Here is a 17,821-nt window from a genome sequence, read left to right as displayed (position 1 = left end):
AGCAGCCACAGGTGGAGCTGCCTGAGGCCCTTAGCAGAGACAGCCAAGGCAGCCAGCAAAGCATCAACTAGTGTGACTGCCTAGGACAGCCGAGGCCATGGAATGGATGAAGGGATATAAGGGAAGTCCACCCATAAGGTGGGGTGGGTTGTTGTGTAGCAGTGTGGTAGAGAGTTAGGAGCAGAAGGAGACAGATGGAATGAAAGGGAGTTTTAGAGGAGACAGGCAAGGCGGAGAAGCAGACGAGAGGGTGAGGTCTACCCCCTCTCAGGCTGTTGTCCAGAGGCCTGCACCTACAGGAGGCCTCACAGGAGCCCTGGACAAGCACCAAAGCAGCTGTGTCCCAACTGGGGCAGGGCAAGGCTGCTTATAGGCAGCACTAAGGCCCCCAGCACAGCAACGTCCCAGACCTGGCTGAGGGGAGCCGACACCCAAGGGCACTCAACAGGCAGCAGTCCCACTGGTGCAGCTGCACCCAGGCATGGACCTGACAAGCTTTGTAGGCAGGAAAAGTCATAATTCAGAAAGTGGGTGATATAGTGGTTTTTTTTCTTTACAAAGGGATGCTGGTATTTATGGTATTTGCTGCTTTGGGAGTGCCAGCGCACTGCCTGAAAAGTGTCAATACTGCAGAAAAAGATGCTAGTACTGCATCCCACTATGTCCCATCAGGAAAAAAGAAACCCCTGGGGTTACAAAGCTAGAAGACAATGCAGCAAGAGGAAAATGATAAATTCAATAAACATTGCAATAGCCTACAGTCCTCTCCTATATAAAGCAACCTCCACAGCTATTCCATTCTACTACCATTCTGATCCCTTTATAAAAATGCTGTGCCGAACATTTCTTTTTTGCAGTGAATATTCTGAGCCAAGGAAAGACTTGGGCCCCTGTAAGATCCCAAAGTGTCCACTCTCCAGTAGCCCAAGATACTCATCTAATGCAGGAAGGTACCAAGAAGGCAGCTGGTAGGACGGGGCTGCTTAACTCCAGATGTGTCCTGGGGCTGGAGTCTAAGGGGCAGAAACCTTGAAAGCAGCAAGGGCTCTGCCCTTAAATAGTGTGTGGGGGGTGGGAGGAAAGACAGAAACCCAACCTATTCCGATGCAATTTGCTCTGCTCCATAGCTGCAGAACGTAATGGTATTTTGGCTTTTCAGAAAAGGCCTCCCAAGAAATCCCTATAAACTCCTACAGTAAAATATTGGAAGAGCCCTGCCAGATCAGACCTATGGTCATTAATTCCAGCATTCATTTTCACACAGTGGACTACCAGTTGATCTGGATGGCCAACCAACAGGGAATAAAAGCCTGAGGACCCTTACTTTCTCTAGGGTAGATTTTGCCTTTAATCTTTCCCTTACACCCTCTAGGTAGATTACTGCCATCAGGAATATTATATTCCAAGATATTTAAGTTTTCCCTTTTGTAACGTGCCTAATCGTCAGACTCCTTCGTGGTTCTATGTGGCCCTGAGGATAGGAATGGGATATAGCAATGACAGCTACTCTGGGATATAATAAAAACAAAATAAACTTTTATTTTTTCAAGAAGTGTATCGGTTTCATAAAAGTAGTTCTCGGTTCTTAAAGTTACTTCATTTAAATTAATTCACACAGATCTCTTCAAAGGCTTCACACAAAGTTAGCCTGCTTTCCTCTGACTCAATATTTCTTATAGATGTGCTTAAAGTTACTCAGGCAGCACCCAGCTAGCCTGCTTTCTTCTGACTTGACTATTCTGTCTCTACTCTCAGTCTCAAATTGCCTTCACTCTGCCCACACTCTCGGTCATCAACCAATCATATTCTCACTCATCCCTCTCTTTCATCCCCACTCTTCACCTATCTCACACCAATTGTTTAAAGACACATGCATACATTTACATGAAATCATTACAAATCCCCCCCTTGCCCTTAGGCAGAACATATCTCTTTTTCAGAAGAGTTGTGTGCAGCTTCCTCTGGCTTAGGGAATGTATTATTATCTCTGCAGTTCCAGTTAAGTCTATTTCTCACTCTTCTGTGGTTTTTGTTTTAAAGTCTTGGGTTTCTTTAACCTCCGTTCCTCCTCTGCTGGGGTGTTATCTTCCTCTCTGGGTTGTTCCACTGCTGGGCTGAGGTCATTTTGGCTTTGGCCTTCTCTACTGGGTTGTTGTTTGCTTCTTCTGGTCGTTTCGCTATTAATATTCTGTTCTTTTCTAAACAGTCTATTTCCTTGGTTGTTGTGGGTTTTCCGGGCTGTATTGCCGTGGTCTTGGCATTGTAGTTCCTGACGTTTCGCCAGCAGCTGTGGCTGGCATCTTCAGAGGTGTAGCACGAAAAGACAGAGATCTCTCAGTGTCACAGTGTGGAAAAGATGTTGGCAGGTCAACATCCTTTCCAAACTGTGACACTGAGAGATCTCTGTCTTTTGGTGCTACTCCTCTGAAGATGCCAGCCACAGCTGCTGGCAAAACGTCAGGAACTACAATGCCAAGACCACGGCAAAACAGCCCGGAAAACCGTTTTATGTGTAAGAAAACTCTGGATAGAATGATTAACTATGAGACAAAGGGATATATATAAGTTAGTATTATGTGCAAGGAATTTTATTTAGATATGTAGTTAATTAATGAGAAGTATAATAAATATTGTAATGGATTTTTATAGAATACAGTATAATATAGTATATAATAGAATTTGTATATGCTTAGAATAAGAGTTAGGATATATATTAGGGAAGAATATTAATGAAAATAAGTTGAGTAATAAGAGAGATTAGGGGTTGGAAAGCTGCTGGAACTCGATAAGGGAGGGGGGAGGAAAGGGTGGGGGTCAGAATTAATTAATAGGGGATTGATTGTATGTATACATTTTTTAAATTTGGGCTCACCAATAAAAAAAAATTAAAAAAAAAACAGCCCGGAAAACTCACAACAACCATCGTTCTCCGGCCGTGAAAGCCTTTGACAAGTCTATTTCCTTCTTGAGAACAGAGTTTGAGCTGCTCAGTTCTTTACACATTGTCTTCATGTTTGATGCACTGGTTGATTCATTTAGAAGGCTAGCATCCTTCAAGGAGTTTCCTAATTCTTTATACTCTTTTTTGCACATGCTGCGCTTTTCCAATACGTTACATTTGTCTTCAACGAGTTCAACAACTTTACTAACAAGTTGTTTCTCTCTTCGAACACAAAGTCTATTTCTAACTGACTGATAGCTCCTGTTCATTAGTAGAAAGACAATTAAAAGGACAAGTGTTAATTAAGTGTTAATCTATCTGCCCACTCTGATGCTTGGTTGACATTCTCTGTAAGTTTATCTTTAACCAGAAGTCTGATCTCTGAAGGAAGATGAAATAAAAACTGATCCAAAATCGGAAGGGTGTCATTAGTATAACTTATTTGCATATGCCACACCTGCTAACATCACCTATTCTGGCTGTTTTGGACCCAATCCTGGCCATTCAGGGCCGTAATTGGGCCCAAAATGGCAAAAAGGGCTGAAAATGGCTGAAAGGGGGCCCAAAATGGTCAAGATCGAACTGCTGATGATCGGGAGAGTGATCCATCACCCGTCAGAGGCCCGATCCAGGCCATTTCAGCCCCAATCCAGGCCAAAACTCTTTGGGGAACTCCCAGAACTGCGTTCCTGTGCATTCCCCCTTGAAATGAGCCCTGACCATAATAACAACAATAACATTCGATTTATATACTGCACTTAACACCCACTCAGAATGGTTTACAAAGTATGTTGTTATTATCCTTACAACAACCACCCTGTGAAGTGGGTGGGTCTGAGAGAGCTCTGGAAGAGCTGTGACTGACCCAAGGTCACCCAGCTGGCTTCGAGTGGAGGAGTGGGGAATCAAACCCGGTTCTCCAGATTAAAGTCCTGCTGCTCTTAACCACTACACCAAACTGGTGTAGGAATACAGAGTTTTTTGAAGAGATACTAACTGATACGGAGCATCGACATCTCTCTACATTTTACTGACACCTCTGGGGCTTTAAGGACATAGGCCAAAAGGGGAGAATTCTATGAGTACCCATACCATGCAGTCAACTGGCATTCCTTTTATAGATGGTGTTTATTTGCCCTGGGTACAACAAAGAAAAGAGCCAGGGAATACAACTGCTGATGTTGCGTTCTGAGAGACTCTTGTTCAGATAATGGGAGGGTAGTGCCGAGCACAGGTGACGTGATCTCCAATGTGTGCCCTTTTCAGGAGAAAATCTTCATCAGCAGAAGCCCAGAGAAGGCCGGGAAGAGGAGTCCAGTGGGCTGAGATGCCCTCGAAAACCTGGGTAAACATTTGCCCTCTTTGACAGCCAGGCCAGACCTTTTAATAGGGAAGGATCTTCCTTCTTCTAGAGCCAGGCAAATACTTTTGGTTGTGCAGCCCTTCATGGTGGCCTCGATTACTTTTTCACCTGGATATGGAAGACAAGATGAAAACTCAGGGTGACCCTTGTTTCCAGGAACTGCATCCCAAACATCTTAAAAAGATAAAAGAAGAAGAGGGTAGTTCATGCCTTAGATGGTTTCTCTGTTTGCAGTTTTCCAATTCTGTGATCATAGCCCTATTGCATTGTTTATTGGATGTCTTATGTTGCCCAGAGCCCCCTTCATTATAATTTGGGTATGGACTTTATGTGGGAACAGTACATAACTGGGTGGTGAGGCCAATGCAATGCATGAAGAGAGGAGAGCCAAGGAAGTGGCAGAGCGGCTCCTGAGCCAGCATCCACAAGCAGCCCCCCTCTACAAAAGTGCTGAAATGGCCACACTGCACCCAGATAAATGGGCTTGCATGCCAAGATGCCAGCCACTGCTGATGTGCCTGTAGGAACCAAGGCTAGCAGTGGGAGAGAGAGAGAGAAGCCATGATTAGAGATGGGCACGAACCAAAACACGAACCAAAATTAAGCACAAACCAGGCTGGTTTGTGGTTCGCGAAACGTGGTTTGTCAGATTCCATTTCTGACGAACTGCCATTAACTTTAGGCTGGTTCGTTTGGTTCATTTTTTGGTTCGTCACTGCAGACAGCCTGGTGCCAATCAATCAGTTTCCTAGGCAACAGGGGATGGACTTCCTGCAGACCTTCTGCTGACCCTGAAGTGACCTTCTTGTGGCCCAGAAGTGACCTTCTGCTGACCTGGAAATGATGATTTTCTGACCCGGATGTGATGTTTTCATGAACCAAACAAACCGGTTCGCAAACCAGGGACAAGTTCATGAAAGTTCGTGGTTCATGGTTCGTGAAATTTGACAAACTATGAACCGCATGGTTCGGTTTTTTTCCCGGTCCGTGCCCATCTCTAGCCATGATTCCACAGATGTTTCCAAAGGACAACAACTTTTCCTGTAGATTCCATAACCAGCCAGGGCTGCGACAGGAACCTTTTACACGTTGCACCTTTTTTTTTTTAATTTTTATTGGATTAGAAATCATTAAATTGTACATTACAGTCAATTTCCTTTAATTTCCCCAGTTCTAACCCCCTCCCTTTCCCCCCCTTTTGTTGACTTCCAACAGTTTTCCAACCCCTTGTCCCTTTTCCCTTACTCATTTCAAATTTATTCTATCTGTCAAACATTAACTTTCACTTTCTTCTAAGCTTATCTATATAACACAGTGCTTTCTCTGTCTTCTTACTTACTTTAACAACACGTTGCACCTTTGATGTGCAGATACCTGAAGGGAAGACCAGGAAAGGAGGTGCCTCTGACTCTGGGAATCACCCATTACAAGGATCACCTCCAACTATCAAAACAATGGAGTGCAGTAAAATGCAGATGACGCCCCATTTGTATCTTTTCTTCTGCGTAGAAGTGACACAAAGCACCATCAATAAACTCAGGTGTGGTTTGTTGGGCAAGGCAAAACCCCTCTCCTTTAGGTTGGATTTAAATAGTTGTCTTTCCCCCCCCTTCCTTTCCACTTGCCCCTCTCCACTTAGTTTTGCTTCTCAGAGGGGTGTTTTTTCCTCCTTGGTCTTTGTCCTCACTTCCTAATAGCCTACCTTACAAGAAGGATGGTGCCTTTGAATAGCTAACAGCTGCACCATAGCTTTTTCAAATGCTGTTAGTGTTCTTCTGATTTTTATGGAAAGGCAGAAACTAAACACTTCAGCAACCCCTTTTATATATATATATAGATCTTCTTTGGATGTTTGCTCACAAAGCAGCAAAGGAAGCAGAAGCTGAGACTCCAGCCCAGTGAGAAATTCTGTATCTGCACAGATCTGGATTTCTCATGGACGGGAGGCTGCTTCTCTTTATGGAACTGAACAAGTCCATAAGAGCCGACGCCAGCCCCATGTAACCCCTCACTTTTTGTTACCTGTACACTCATGGTAACTTAGAGCCAAGCTACAGGTGATGCCTGACACAGGTTGGACACTTGTCAGCTTCCCTCGAGTTTTGATGGGAAATGTAAGTGTCCTGGTCTTACAGCTTGGCTCTCCATTTAATTGAAGCAACAAGTAGAACACAGAGGCACATACTTACAGCAACAAGTAGAACACAGAGGCACATACTTAAAACAACTACTTGTTGTAGGCATATACTTAAAACAACAAGCAATATGCAAAGCAACATAGTGGTGAAGTCTATGGTCCCCAACTCATTAGCGAAGCATCTGAGACCACCCTCCCTATAATACAGCCTTCTGAGTAAAAAAGCCTTTTTGAATAAGTCTGTTTTGCATTGTTAGCAGAAGGCCAGGAGAGTGGCGGCTCCCCTGACCTTCTCAGACAGGCAGTTCCATAGGGCAGGGGCCACCATAGAGAATGCCCGTGTACAGGCATCTGTTGGTTTCACCCATAGCAGGGTGGCACCTGCAGGAGACCTTATTCAGATGAGCAAAGCTGCCATGGATGAGCATAGGGGGAGAGGCGGTCCTATAGGTGTGCTGGACTGAAGGTGTGAAGAGCTTGTATATGATAGCCAATACCTAGAACTGAGCATGGTAAGGTAGATAGAAATAAGTGCAATGTTGTAAACTCCTTTGTGGGGCAAAGTGGGGTTTAAAGGTCTATATAAACCAATGCCATTAAGGCAAAACACAATCCTACTAAGAGAGGGGGAAGAAGTTTCAAAGCTCATTGCATGGGAAATCAGACTTACCAACACGTGTGGATGAGACCAGTTCAAAGCAATGATCCTCAAATCCGGTACAATTGATTATCTCAGAAACACAACTGTTAGAGGTAGAGTAGCAGGCAGGGCATTGTACTCCATTGGTGTAATTTTCCGTTGGCAATACTACAAGCAGGATGAAGGAGGAGTTAGCATAAGGAGTGGGAAAGTGGAAGTTCAGAAGCTCAATGGGTGACCCTGAGTTAGTCATGCTCTGTCAGCCTAGCCTACCTCACAGGGTTGCCGTGAGGATAAAATGGAGGAGTGGACAAGGCTGTAAGCTGCTTTGGGTCCTCGTTGTAGATAACGGCAGGATATATATAGCGGAAGAGAGCAAGAGTCCAGTAGCACCTATAAGACTAAAAAATTACTGGTAGGATATGAGTTCTCATGAGCCACAGCTCACTTCTTCAGAATGGTATAAACTGCTTGGGGACAAAAAATGGAGTATAAATGAAGTAAATAAAAATAAACAAAAAGTCTGCCACCACCCAGAAGCACAGACGGCTCAGCTGTGAAAGGGCAGTGATTTAGCGTTCAGGTAGCTGTGAAAGCGCACAAAAAAAATCCATCTGGCTTCAAACACTGAAGTGGGTTAAAGAGACTGCATGCTACGGCTGAGAAGCTGCCCTAAGCTAGAGAGCAAAGTCCAGAGTGCTGAACCAACAGGGAGCTGTCCAGCAAGAACCAGAGAAAAGTTAGCAGAGCATCTGATGCAGTGGCAAAGATTATCTGGAGCTGTCCCTCTCCTGCCTTGAGCTCTCTAGGAGCAGCATGAAACATTTTGTAATGCTCTGCAGAAAGCCCTGCCTAAATGTTCCGTTTTATTATTGATGGATGCTGCTGCTTAGTGGAGGCAACGCGCAGATGTGTGTGTATCGCCAGCCTGAAATGCCATCTCCAGAGGGCGTCACTGAAGAAAGATACCCACAGAACAAGCTGCCTTGGGAAATAGATCAAAGGAGGAAGCAAGGGAAGGTAAAATAAAAAAAATGATACACTTACGCTGAGGATTTTCCAATAAACAGATATCTTCGAGGCAACAGGTGGAATAGGAACGTATCTTTCTTCCCTTCCCCAAATCCATGATTTTCCCAGAAGTCATACAGATCTCGGAAGATTCACAGTCTTTTGCTATGGTCTGAACCGTGATGTCTTCTGCAGAGGGAATGGAAAGTGAGTTGTGTCTTTTGTGACTGACCAAATGACTGTTGCTGGGGTGAGTGGACTAGCTTGGGTTGGGGAATTTGGGTATTGCAAGAATCCTCAAAGAACTTTCTTCTGGGACACATGTTAACTGAGATGGAGCTGCTCCTCATCTCTCTGCTAGAGTTTTAGCATTGTTCTGCCTTATCTTAATCTATTTTAATTTATTTTAACTAGAATTTATTTTAACTAGAAAAGCTGCGGCTTTCTTCTAAGTAGTTAGACGGTTTGCTATCTGGACTAGCAGTTGCAACTCATGAACCCTTGCAAGAACTGGGAGAAAAAAGCGGAGGAGGGCGAATTCAATAGCTGAATATTGATGACTTTCAGCCTTTTATTCTTCAAACAGATACGAACTGTTAGAACTGTTATTCAAAATGGCCCGAAACCCTCTCCCCAAGTGCACTGCTGTCTATTTTTCCAAAGAAATTAACAACTGTTCACTTCCAGAGGAGCATATACTGCTGAGGTTGGTCTAATCCTGCCTCCTGCCCAAGTGCCTCTGAACATTAATCCTATTTGAACCCCAAATAAGAAGAAATGTTTTTTGTCAGAGTCAAACTGAGAGGGAAGGGGATACATCTTATGAGAAATTTTCCAGAACAAGAATTGGGCTTGGTACAATTAATTGTAAAGAAAACAGCACAGTCCGATGGACCAGATTCTACATCCAACAGAAGACACTTCATCCCTCGCTTCTACAGACTCTTACTTCATTCTTTAGCATTCCAGATGATAGCTGGACATGTGGACAGGAATAATTAGAATCCAGCTACCTCCACTTATCTTCCAGATATTTAATCTGACTGAGTGCTTCTGCATGTTTGCCGTATTCGGGGTGGGGGGAGGTGTCTGCTAGGAATAGAATGATGCAGGAGAAATCTCTGTTTGCATTGACCCTTAAACGATCCCAATTGTTTATTTATTTATGTCATTTATAGTCTACCTTTCTTGGTGAGACTCAAGGTGGATTACATAGCATGAGATTAGTATAGTCAATAGAATCATAGCATTATAGAATCATAGGGTTGGAAGGGACCTCCAGGGTCATCTAGTCCAACCCCCTGCACAATGTAGGAAATTCACAACTACCTCCCCTTCCTCCCTACACACACCCAGTGACCCTTCTCCATACCCAGAAGATGGCAAAACACAGTCAGGATCCCTAGCACAACTGGCCTAAGGAAACTTGCTTCGACCCCATGGTGGTGATTGGCATTACCCTAGGCATGTAAGAACTGAGCACTGATGTAACTCTTCCTCCCCTCCCTCTCACAATCTGCCTAAGTTTACAGAATCAGCATTGCTGTCAGATGGCTATCTAGCCTCTGCTTAAAAATCTCAAAGGAGAGTCTACCACCTCCCGAGGAAGCCTGTTCCACTGAGGCACTGCTCTGTCAGGAAGTGCTTCCTAATGTTTAGCAAGGACCAGGGCTTTTTTTCTGGGAAAAGAGGTGGTAGAACTCAGTGGGTTGCCCTCAGAGAAAATGGTCACATGGCTGGTGGCCCCGCCCCCTGATCTCCAGACTGAGGGGAATTGAGATTGCCCTCCACACTGCTCCAGCAGTGCGGAGGGCAATCTCAACTCCCCTCTGTGTGGAGATCGGGGGCGGGGCCACCAGCCATGTGACCATTTTCAAGATGTTCCGGAACTCCGTTCCACCACGTTCCACCTGAAAAAAAGCCCTGGCAGGGACATTTCCAGAAACAATGCCATAGGGCCAATAAATACAAGTTCACAAAGACATAGCATTAGCAATCAAATACAGAGTTGAAGAAATGCTGAAACAACATAAGCGATTCTAGGATTGACATTAGACAATATGAGGCACAGGTAGCACATAGGGGTACACAGGGGTCATTTCATAGAAAAAGAGCTGGAGGAACTCATTAGCATATGCCGCACCCTTTGACATCACCTACCCTGGCTGTTTTGGACCCAATCTTGGCTATTCAGGGCCAAAATTGGGCCCAAAATGGCAAAAAGGAGCTGAAAATGGCCAAAAAGGGGCCCAAAATGTTCAGGATCAGGCCGCTGCTGAGGGGGAGAGTGATCCACCACCCGTCAGAGGCCCAATCCGGACTGTTTCAGCCCCAACCCAGGCTGAAACGGGCCCAAAATGGCCGAGAGTCAGGTGGGTGGGACCACCTGTCATGTGACCTCTTTGGGGAACTACCGGAACTGCATTCCTGCACATTCTCCCTCAAAATGAGCCCTGGGGGGTACATATTTAAAACAATATAGTGTTGAACTCTATGGTCCCTAACTCATTCGCGAAGCATCTGAGACTCCCTCCCTAAAATACCGCCCTCTTATCTGAGTAAAAAGCCCTTTTGAATAATTTGGCTTTACATTGTTTGTGGAAATCCAGGAGAGTGAGGGTTCTCCTGACCTCCTCAGACAGGCCGTTCCACAGGGTAGGGGGCCACCACAGAGAAGGCCCGTGTACAGGCTGCTGTTGATTTTGCCCATGTGCAGGGTGGCACCTGCAGGGGACCCTGTTCAGAGGAGCAAAGCTGCCGTAGGGAGTGAGGCAGTCCTGTAGGTAGGATTGTGCTGCAAACAGAGATGTTTTAAGTCAGCAGGACTGATACAAACTGGAGGTCATGACAGGAAAGGGCCAAGAGAGACTGCAGACTGCCTGACCGAGGTACCACAGAACCAGAAGCACGCCTCACTAGGCCAGCTCCCAAATAACACTCCATCCAGGCAGCAAGCTGCCTTGCCTGCATTTCCTCACCACAACCACCACCCAGACTGGTCCGAGGCCCCTCGCTCCCACCTATGGTGTTCTCAATAGAGATGATGGCGCAGACGTCTTTGGCAGCATCACAGAGTTTTCTCTCACCAACACAGCTGCTGCTGGGGCTGGAACAAATTTCACACTTTAGAAAACCTCCTGGGGAAAGAAAAGAAAGGACAGTGTGTTACAAAATTGTTCTCCCTCTATTTGATCTTCTCCACCACCCTGTGGAGTAGGGTTACCATCCCCCCGCTCGGGGCGGGGGTTCCCCCATTCCCCCTGGTGCCCACTTACCTGGCTGGTGGGGGGGGCGCATTCCCTGGAGTGCCCCCTCCCCGGGTAGCCTGGCGTGCCCCTGTGTGCAGGGTGTGCTCTCATGCCACGAGAGCGGGCAGCGGTGGTGGCAGAGAGAAAGCAGGTAGCGGTTGCAAAAGCACACCACTCTCACCACTGCCACTGCGGCCACTGCAGCCCACTCTCTCACCGTGGCTGTCACCACCCCTGTGCCACCGCCACCAGCAGGGACAAGGGGCACGGTGGTGGTGGTGGCAAGAGAGCAAGCTGCCGTGGCCACGGCTTGCTCTCTCTCTCTTGCTGCCGCTGCACCCCTTGTCCTTGCCAGTGCCAGCTGCACAGGGGTGGCCGCAGTCACGGCAAGAGAGAGAGCAGGCTGTGGTCACCACAGCTCTCTCTCTTGCTGCAGTCGCCACTGCCCCTGTGTTGCCATGCTGGCAGGGACAAGGGGTGTGGTGGCAGCAGCAGCAGCAAGAGAGAGAGAGCTTCCCACTCTCTCTGCCCTCCCCAGTGTGTGTGATGTCATCACGCGGGTGCCTTTGACCCTGAGTGATGATGTCACTCCCGGAAGTGACATCATCACACACACTGGGAGCACAATCACAACAGCAACTGCACTGAGGGCGTAGGAGCCAGTGTCCCAGTCTCCTCCCCAGGAGACTAGAGGAACCTGGCAACCCTACTGTGGAAGTAGGTTAGGCTGAGAGAGAATTATTGGCCCTGGGTGAATTTCAGGGCAGAGCAGGGATTTGAAAGGGTCGCCTGGCTCATAGTCAAATACTCTAACCCCCAATACTCCACAATAGCTCTCTTTCTGAAGGGCCCCTATACTTACTGCTCTGCTTATTGCTACAGCATCCTAGTGCTGTCTCATCCCTCAGTTTTTCACATTGCCTGATTTCACATTTCCTAATATGTTCCTCATATTATTAAAAAATCTCTATTACAAGGATTTGACATTGGGTTGTATTATATCGTCTCCTCCTCCTTGATATGTCAACTCAATACACATTCCACATAACAAGGTGATATATAATGGAGGGGAACAAGTCTTTGCCCCTAAGGAGCTTACAAAAAAGCAAGAGACAAAGGCAGACAGCCAGCGTGAACAGTGACACAGGGACTGATGTACTTAAAAGATAAGCAAATGCATTTGTGCTTTCCAACTGAGGATAACCACAGGAGGGTTAAAACAAAGGGGTCAAGGGTTTGAAGAAGGAGATTAGGAAGGAGGGAGAAAGAGACAAGTTTGCTTTCTTCCAGCTCCCTGGTGACCTTGGGAATTTCAGCCATCTTGTTTCCATGCCAATCAAGTGACACCAGCTGGATTGGGCCCAAGATAAGCCATCAGAAGACTTCTGGCCTGCTCACCTCCTCCTTACCTGTAGCGAGAAGCACAGAGAAGAGGAAGAGTCGTGGGAGAGTCTGCATGGCGGTGGACAGTGTGAGAGCTGATGGAAAAACTCTCTCGTGAGGCACATTCTTGGGATCTGTAATGACAGCCAACGTGGTCACTTACCACGGAGCCCATGTAACTAGATGGTGAGCTGGAAATCCGCAATATTCCTCAGAGCAGCAAGAAGAAATTTCCTTCACAAAACTAAAAGAATCCTCGACTCTTATCAGAAGCCCTAAGCTTCCTGTGTGGTCATGTGTCTGCTGTGGTAACATATCCTTGGGTCAACAGCCATCTCTATACACCCCTGGGTGACCTGGAATGTGTGAAAGGGGGCAGGAACAGACACGATCCTTTGTTGAGAGTGGAAGGGGGTCAGGCTTTGGTGAAGGTTTATCCCCCAAGATAACTTCTGGAGAAGAGCAATGGGTGAGAGAGGTTTGTGGGAAGATGGAGAGGGGGCAGGCGGCTCCAATAGATGAGAAACGGAGAAGCCAAAGTGGGGCTGGGACTGTTATTATTTATCCATTTATTGCATTTCCCCTTTATGTTTCCATACAAATGCCTGATAGGAAGGAGTCTTCAAAAGCAAGTAACACTCATAAACTTTTTAAAGAAATGCCACCCTCTCAACTGAATCTGAATACAGAGGAATTGCGTTCAAACTCACCACCAACAGAATGCCGTTTCTGAGCTCTCTAAGGTTCTAAATCTCTTAAAGTGACTCTGCCCCTTTTCCCACAATAGATTGTGAAGAGCCAAATTGCTCAGTTAGCCAGGTTGTACCTGAAATATGGGCATGCCACCCAATGTCTTTTCAACCTATTATCTGGTCTGGATCCCCAGCTTTTATTATTATTATTTTTAAAGCAAGTCTTTAGGTCTTCTGTATTTGGATGGCGAAGACAAAATATTCAGAATTTTCTGCCTAATTTGCACAGTGGCCCATTCCAGCCTCCTTCTGTTTTAACCAATGAGGGAAGTCATGGCTGTGATAGTCAGGAACTGAAACAGAGATGGAATGTTTTCTTTCCTTTTTGTCCTGAGCTACAATTCTTCTATATTTCAGGTAGGTTTGCTCAGTCTGGAAACCGTAATCCCTACCTATATTTATGATAGGGGTGAGCAACCCTACCAACACCTTCATAGTTGTGACATGAAATTCAAATCACCCAGACTACAATAGATGCCTATTCTTACTGTGGGAAAGGGTGGCCAAAGGCTACCAGATGTCCTAAGAGATTATATATAACCTGGAGATCCATAAAGAAAAAAGTCCAAGGAGCAGAATAATCCCTGAAATGTACCTGGAAGCAGAGCTCATACTTTGACCTTCAAAAGTCTGTTTTTAATATTCAGGATTTATTTATGTAGTTGTGGAGGGAATGCAGTATGATATAGTCCAATCTTGTCAGATCTCAAATGCTAAGCAGGGTCAGTATGGACGACCACCAAGGATGACTCTGCAGAGGAAGGCAATAGCCAGCCACCTCTGTTCCTCACTTGCCTTGAAAGCTTCAGCAGTGGTCACCATGTCAGTTGTGACTTGATGGCACTTTGCACACACACACATATATAGTTCAATATTTATACTTTCTTTCATTTGTGTGTTAAGTTATTTACCTTCCTCCTCAAGGTTAAGCTAGATTAGGGGTGCCACTTTTTAAAGTTTTAAAACTTGAGATCTTTTCGCTGCCATAATTATCCAGTTTGGCCCTTAGAAAAGAATGTATGATGTAAATTGAGTTAGCCCAAGGGCCACAAGGTGGCGCTGTGCAGGAAGACTTGACTATGATATGAAGATTACTTACTTAATCTCATTTTAAGAGTTCAAAGTCTCTCATATGGGTTTCCTGTTGCATAAAAAACAGTGAGCAGTCTAATATAATGCTCATAAAACACTCCTCAGGCTAGATGCAGACTAAAATCTCCACATAGTACTCTCGCTGCCGTCACCGTGTAACAGAAGAGATCTTCTTGTTCTTTTCTCACATTAATTGGTAAAATATTTAAAAACATACTTTTTGAATTTAATTCAAATCTGAGTTTGAGAATCTTTTGCATCTCTTCAAGTATCTTTATCCAATATTTTCGTGTTTCCTTGCAAGTCCACCACATAGGGTAAAATGTTGCCTCTGTTCTGCCGTTCCCAACAATGTCCACTGTAGCCTTTACTAATTCTCGCGGTCATCAAGTGAGTTTCATGCCCGAGTGGAAACTGAAATTGGGTCTCTCTTATTGCAGCTCAGCATCCATTACACCACACACCCAGCTCTCTTTATTTTGTGTATTTCTGGCTAGGTCTATGTGCAAAAAAAACCTGCCGGAAATTGTGGCTTTTAGCTAAGGATTTTTAAAAAGGAAGGAGTGGATATCCTTAAGTGCAGGTGCCTGTTATCTGAAGAAAGGAGCTTTGACTCTCGAAAGCTCTCCTATGAAAAAAGGTTAAAGCACTTGGGGCTCTTTAGCTTGGAGAAACGATGACTGAGGGGTGACATGATAGAGGTTTACAAGATTATGCATGGGATAGAGAAGGTAAATATTTTCTCCCTTTCTCACAATACAAGAATTCGTGGGCACTCAATGAAATTGTTGAGCAGTCAGGTTAGAATGGATAAAAGGAAGTATTTCTTCACCCAAAGGGTGATTAACACATGGAATTCACTGCCTCAGGAGGTGGTGGCAGCTTCAAGCATAGATAGCTTCAAGAGGGGATTGGATAAACATATGGAGCAGAGCTCCATCAGTGGCTATTAGCCACAAGGTATAGATGGAACTCTCTGTCTAGGGTAGTGATGCTCTGTATTCTTGGTGTTTGGGGGGGCAATCAGTGGGAGGGCTTCTAGTGTCCCTTTCCCACTGGCAGACCTCCTGAGGGCACCTGGTTTTTGGCTGCTGTGTGACACAGAGTGTTGGACTGGATTGGCCTGATCCAACATGGCTTCTCTTATGTTCTTATGTTCTTAAGCTTATACCTTGAAAATCCTGTTGGTCTCCAACTGGACTCAAATCCTGCTGTTCTACCGCAGGCTGCCTTCCTGAAATTGTACAGTACAATAAGGCTCCATCTACACATCATAAAGTCCTCATGTTTGTTGGGCAACAATCACAAAATGAGTTTTGCGCCTCCCAGGTGCACCCCAGCTCTTTTTTGTTTGTGATCACAGCCTACCAGGATAAGTGGCTTTAGCCACCCACCCCCTCCCTGTATGTTTTCCCATCCTCTAACTGACCCATGGAGTTACATACAATGACATGGGCTCCAGAACAGATCGTGGCTCCTCCAAATCAGCTGAATAAAAATCTCAGACAGAAAGAGACTTTCTGGATATTCACTTTAAACACATTACAACCCCATGGACTTATTGAGGAAATTGACTGGCTATGTTTGTAAGTTGTTCAGGACATGATTTGTATGTTTCACCATGTGCCGTGGTTTTGACAGGTTCTGACAGGTGACCCCCTCAGACACTTCACTGCACCAGACCAGGCTGATTCAGTTAAAGCTCTTTATAGTGGATCAACTCTAACAAGGCGTGGACAGGAATGCTAGTACACAGTAAAGTCTGAAGCGTTATACTCCCTTTCTCCTCCCCCTTTTCCCAACTGGGTTGTTAATTTGGGTGCAAAGCTTCTAGGCTGGAAACTGTTAGTCTGTCCTGTGAGAAGAGTTGCTCAAGGCCATCCTGTCTCAGACAGAGTAGAAATGGAGGCACAAACAAGACAGCTAAAAGCTGATAAGAGGACAGTAGCTAATGGAGATTTGTACCGTCTCCTCCTCCCCCCTCCCACCAGATAACACAGTCATGGCAGACATCCAGCAGGCACGTCTGACAGGTTTGTATTCAAGTATTATCAGTCTGGTTTCATTTTCTCTCCATCCGTTCCTCCCCGCTCGCCCCTCTCATTCTGAACATGAAAACTGCTGACTCACAGCTGCATCATCCGCGCCAGCCTTCACCTTCGACATCAGACATGAGGCAACTTTTAAAAGATTCTTTGCACAGAGACTAGCACAGGAACACGCACTTGGAATGCAACTCTAGTTCAGGAGAGGTCTGTATGTTAAAAAAAGGTATAATTCTGCATTGTATATAGGGACATTGCATAATATTTAACAGTCATTGAACTATGCAATGATCAGGGCTTTTTTTCTGGGAAAAGAGGTGGTGGAACTCAGTGGGTTGCCCTCGGAGAAAATGGTCACATGGCTGGTGGCCCCGCCCCCTGATCTCCAGACAGAGAGGAGTTGAGATTGCCCTCTGCAGTGCACAGTGCGGAGGGCAATCTCAATTCCCCTCTGTCTGGAGATCAGGGGGCGGGGCCACAAGCCCATGTGACTATTTCAAGAGGTTCCGGAACTCCGTTCCACCGCGTTCCCACTGAAAAAAAGCCCTGGCAATGATTATATATTTGCACAGAATGCTAGTTCAGCACCACTTCTGTGGAGTGAGGCCACGCAAATAGATTAACACCAAGTGACTTACATTGGGAGCTATAAAAATGAGTGCTACTGTCTTTTAACTATATATAGTAATGTTTTTGATAGCATTCTGGAATTGACTTACACCAATAAACTTGTTTCTATTGTTGATTTCAGGTTCCATATTTTAATTACCTGTCCTGAACCAGCAACATTTTACATTTATGAGCCATAATTTTTATATGACTGGGAAGATGAGCCAAAATAAAAAAATACCAAACAATTAGATGAATGAAATTAGCCAACACTCAATAATATTTATTTATTTATTTATTTATTTATTTATATATTTATTTATTTATTTATTGCCCGCCTTTCTCACTAAGACCCCAGGCGTGTAATCAATGTAATCAATATACAATCTACAGCTGGGGCATTCAATAAACAGTGCAATAGGGTATGCATTTCAGAAATTTGAAAAGAAGCATCAGTTCAGATACAGGAATACAGAGAAGAAACATTGCTGAAAACAAAACAAGTAATTTGGACATAACATATTAAACCAATGTGGAATCTACCCAGTAGAAGTATATCTGCATCAACAGATAGTACCCAGTAGTCCCTGTCTCTTTATC

At 45.1% G+C, this 17,821-nt stretch overlaps 1 protein-coding gene across 1 annotated transcript; it reads right to left on the bottom strand.

Moving 5' to 3' along the window:
• Positions 1 to 4,203: 4,203 nt before the first annotated feature.
• On the bottom strand, positions 4,204 to 12,798 carry LOC129342975 (phospholipase A2 inhibitor and Ly6/PLAUR domain-containing protein-like). Its single transcript, XM_054998933.1, has 4 exons — positions 12,750 to 12,798; positions 11,071 to 11,229; positions 7,112 to 7,249; positions 4,204 to 4,412 (listed from the first exon to the last, which is right to left on the bottom strand). The coding sequence occupies exons 1-4, from the start codon at positions 12,796 to 12,798 to the stop codon at positions 4,204 to 4,206; spliced, it is 555 nt and encodes a 184-aa protein (XP_054854908.1).
• Between the last annotated feature and the right edge of the window lie 5,023 nt (positions 12,799 to 17,821).

The sequence above is a fragment of the Eublepharis macularius genome, chromosome 15 (assembly GCF_028583425.1).
Source record: "Eublepharis macularius isolate TG4126 chromosome 15, MPM_Emac_v1.0, whole genome shotgun sequence".
Taxonomy (NCBI): Eukaryota; Metazoa; Chordata; class Lepidosauria; order Squamata; family Eublepharidae; genus Eublepharis; species Eublepharis macularius.
The sequence above is the reverse complement of the archived record's forward strand: the minus strand, read 5'-3'. Positions and strand labels throughout refer to the sequence as shown.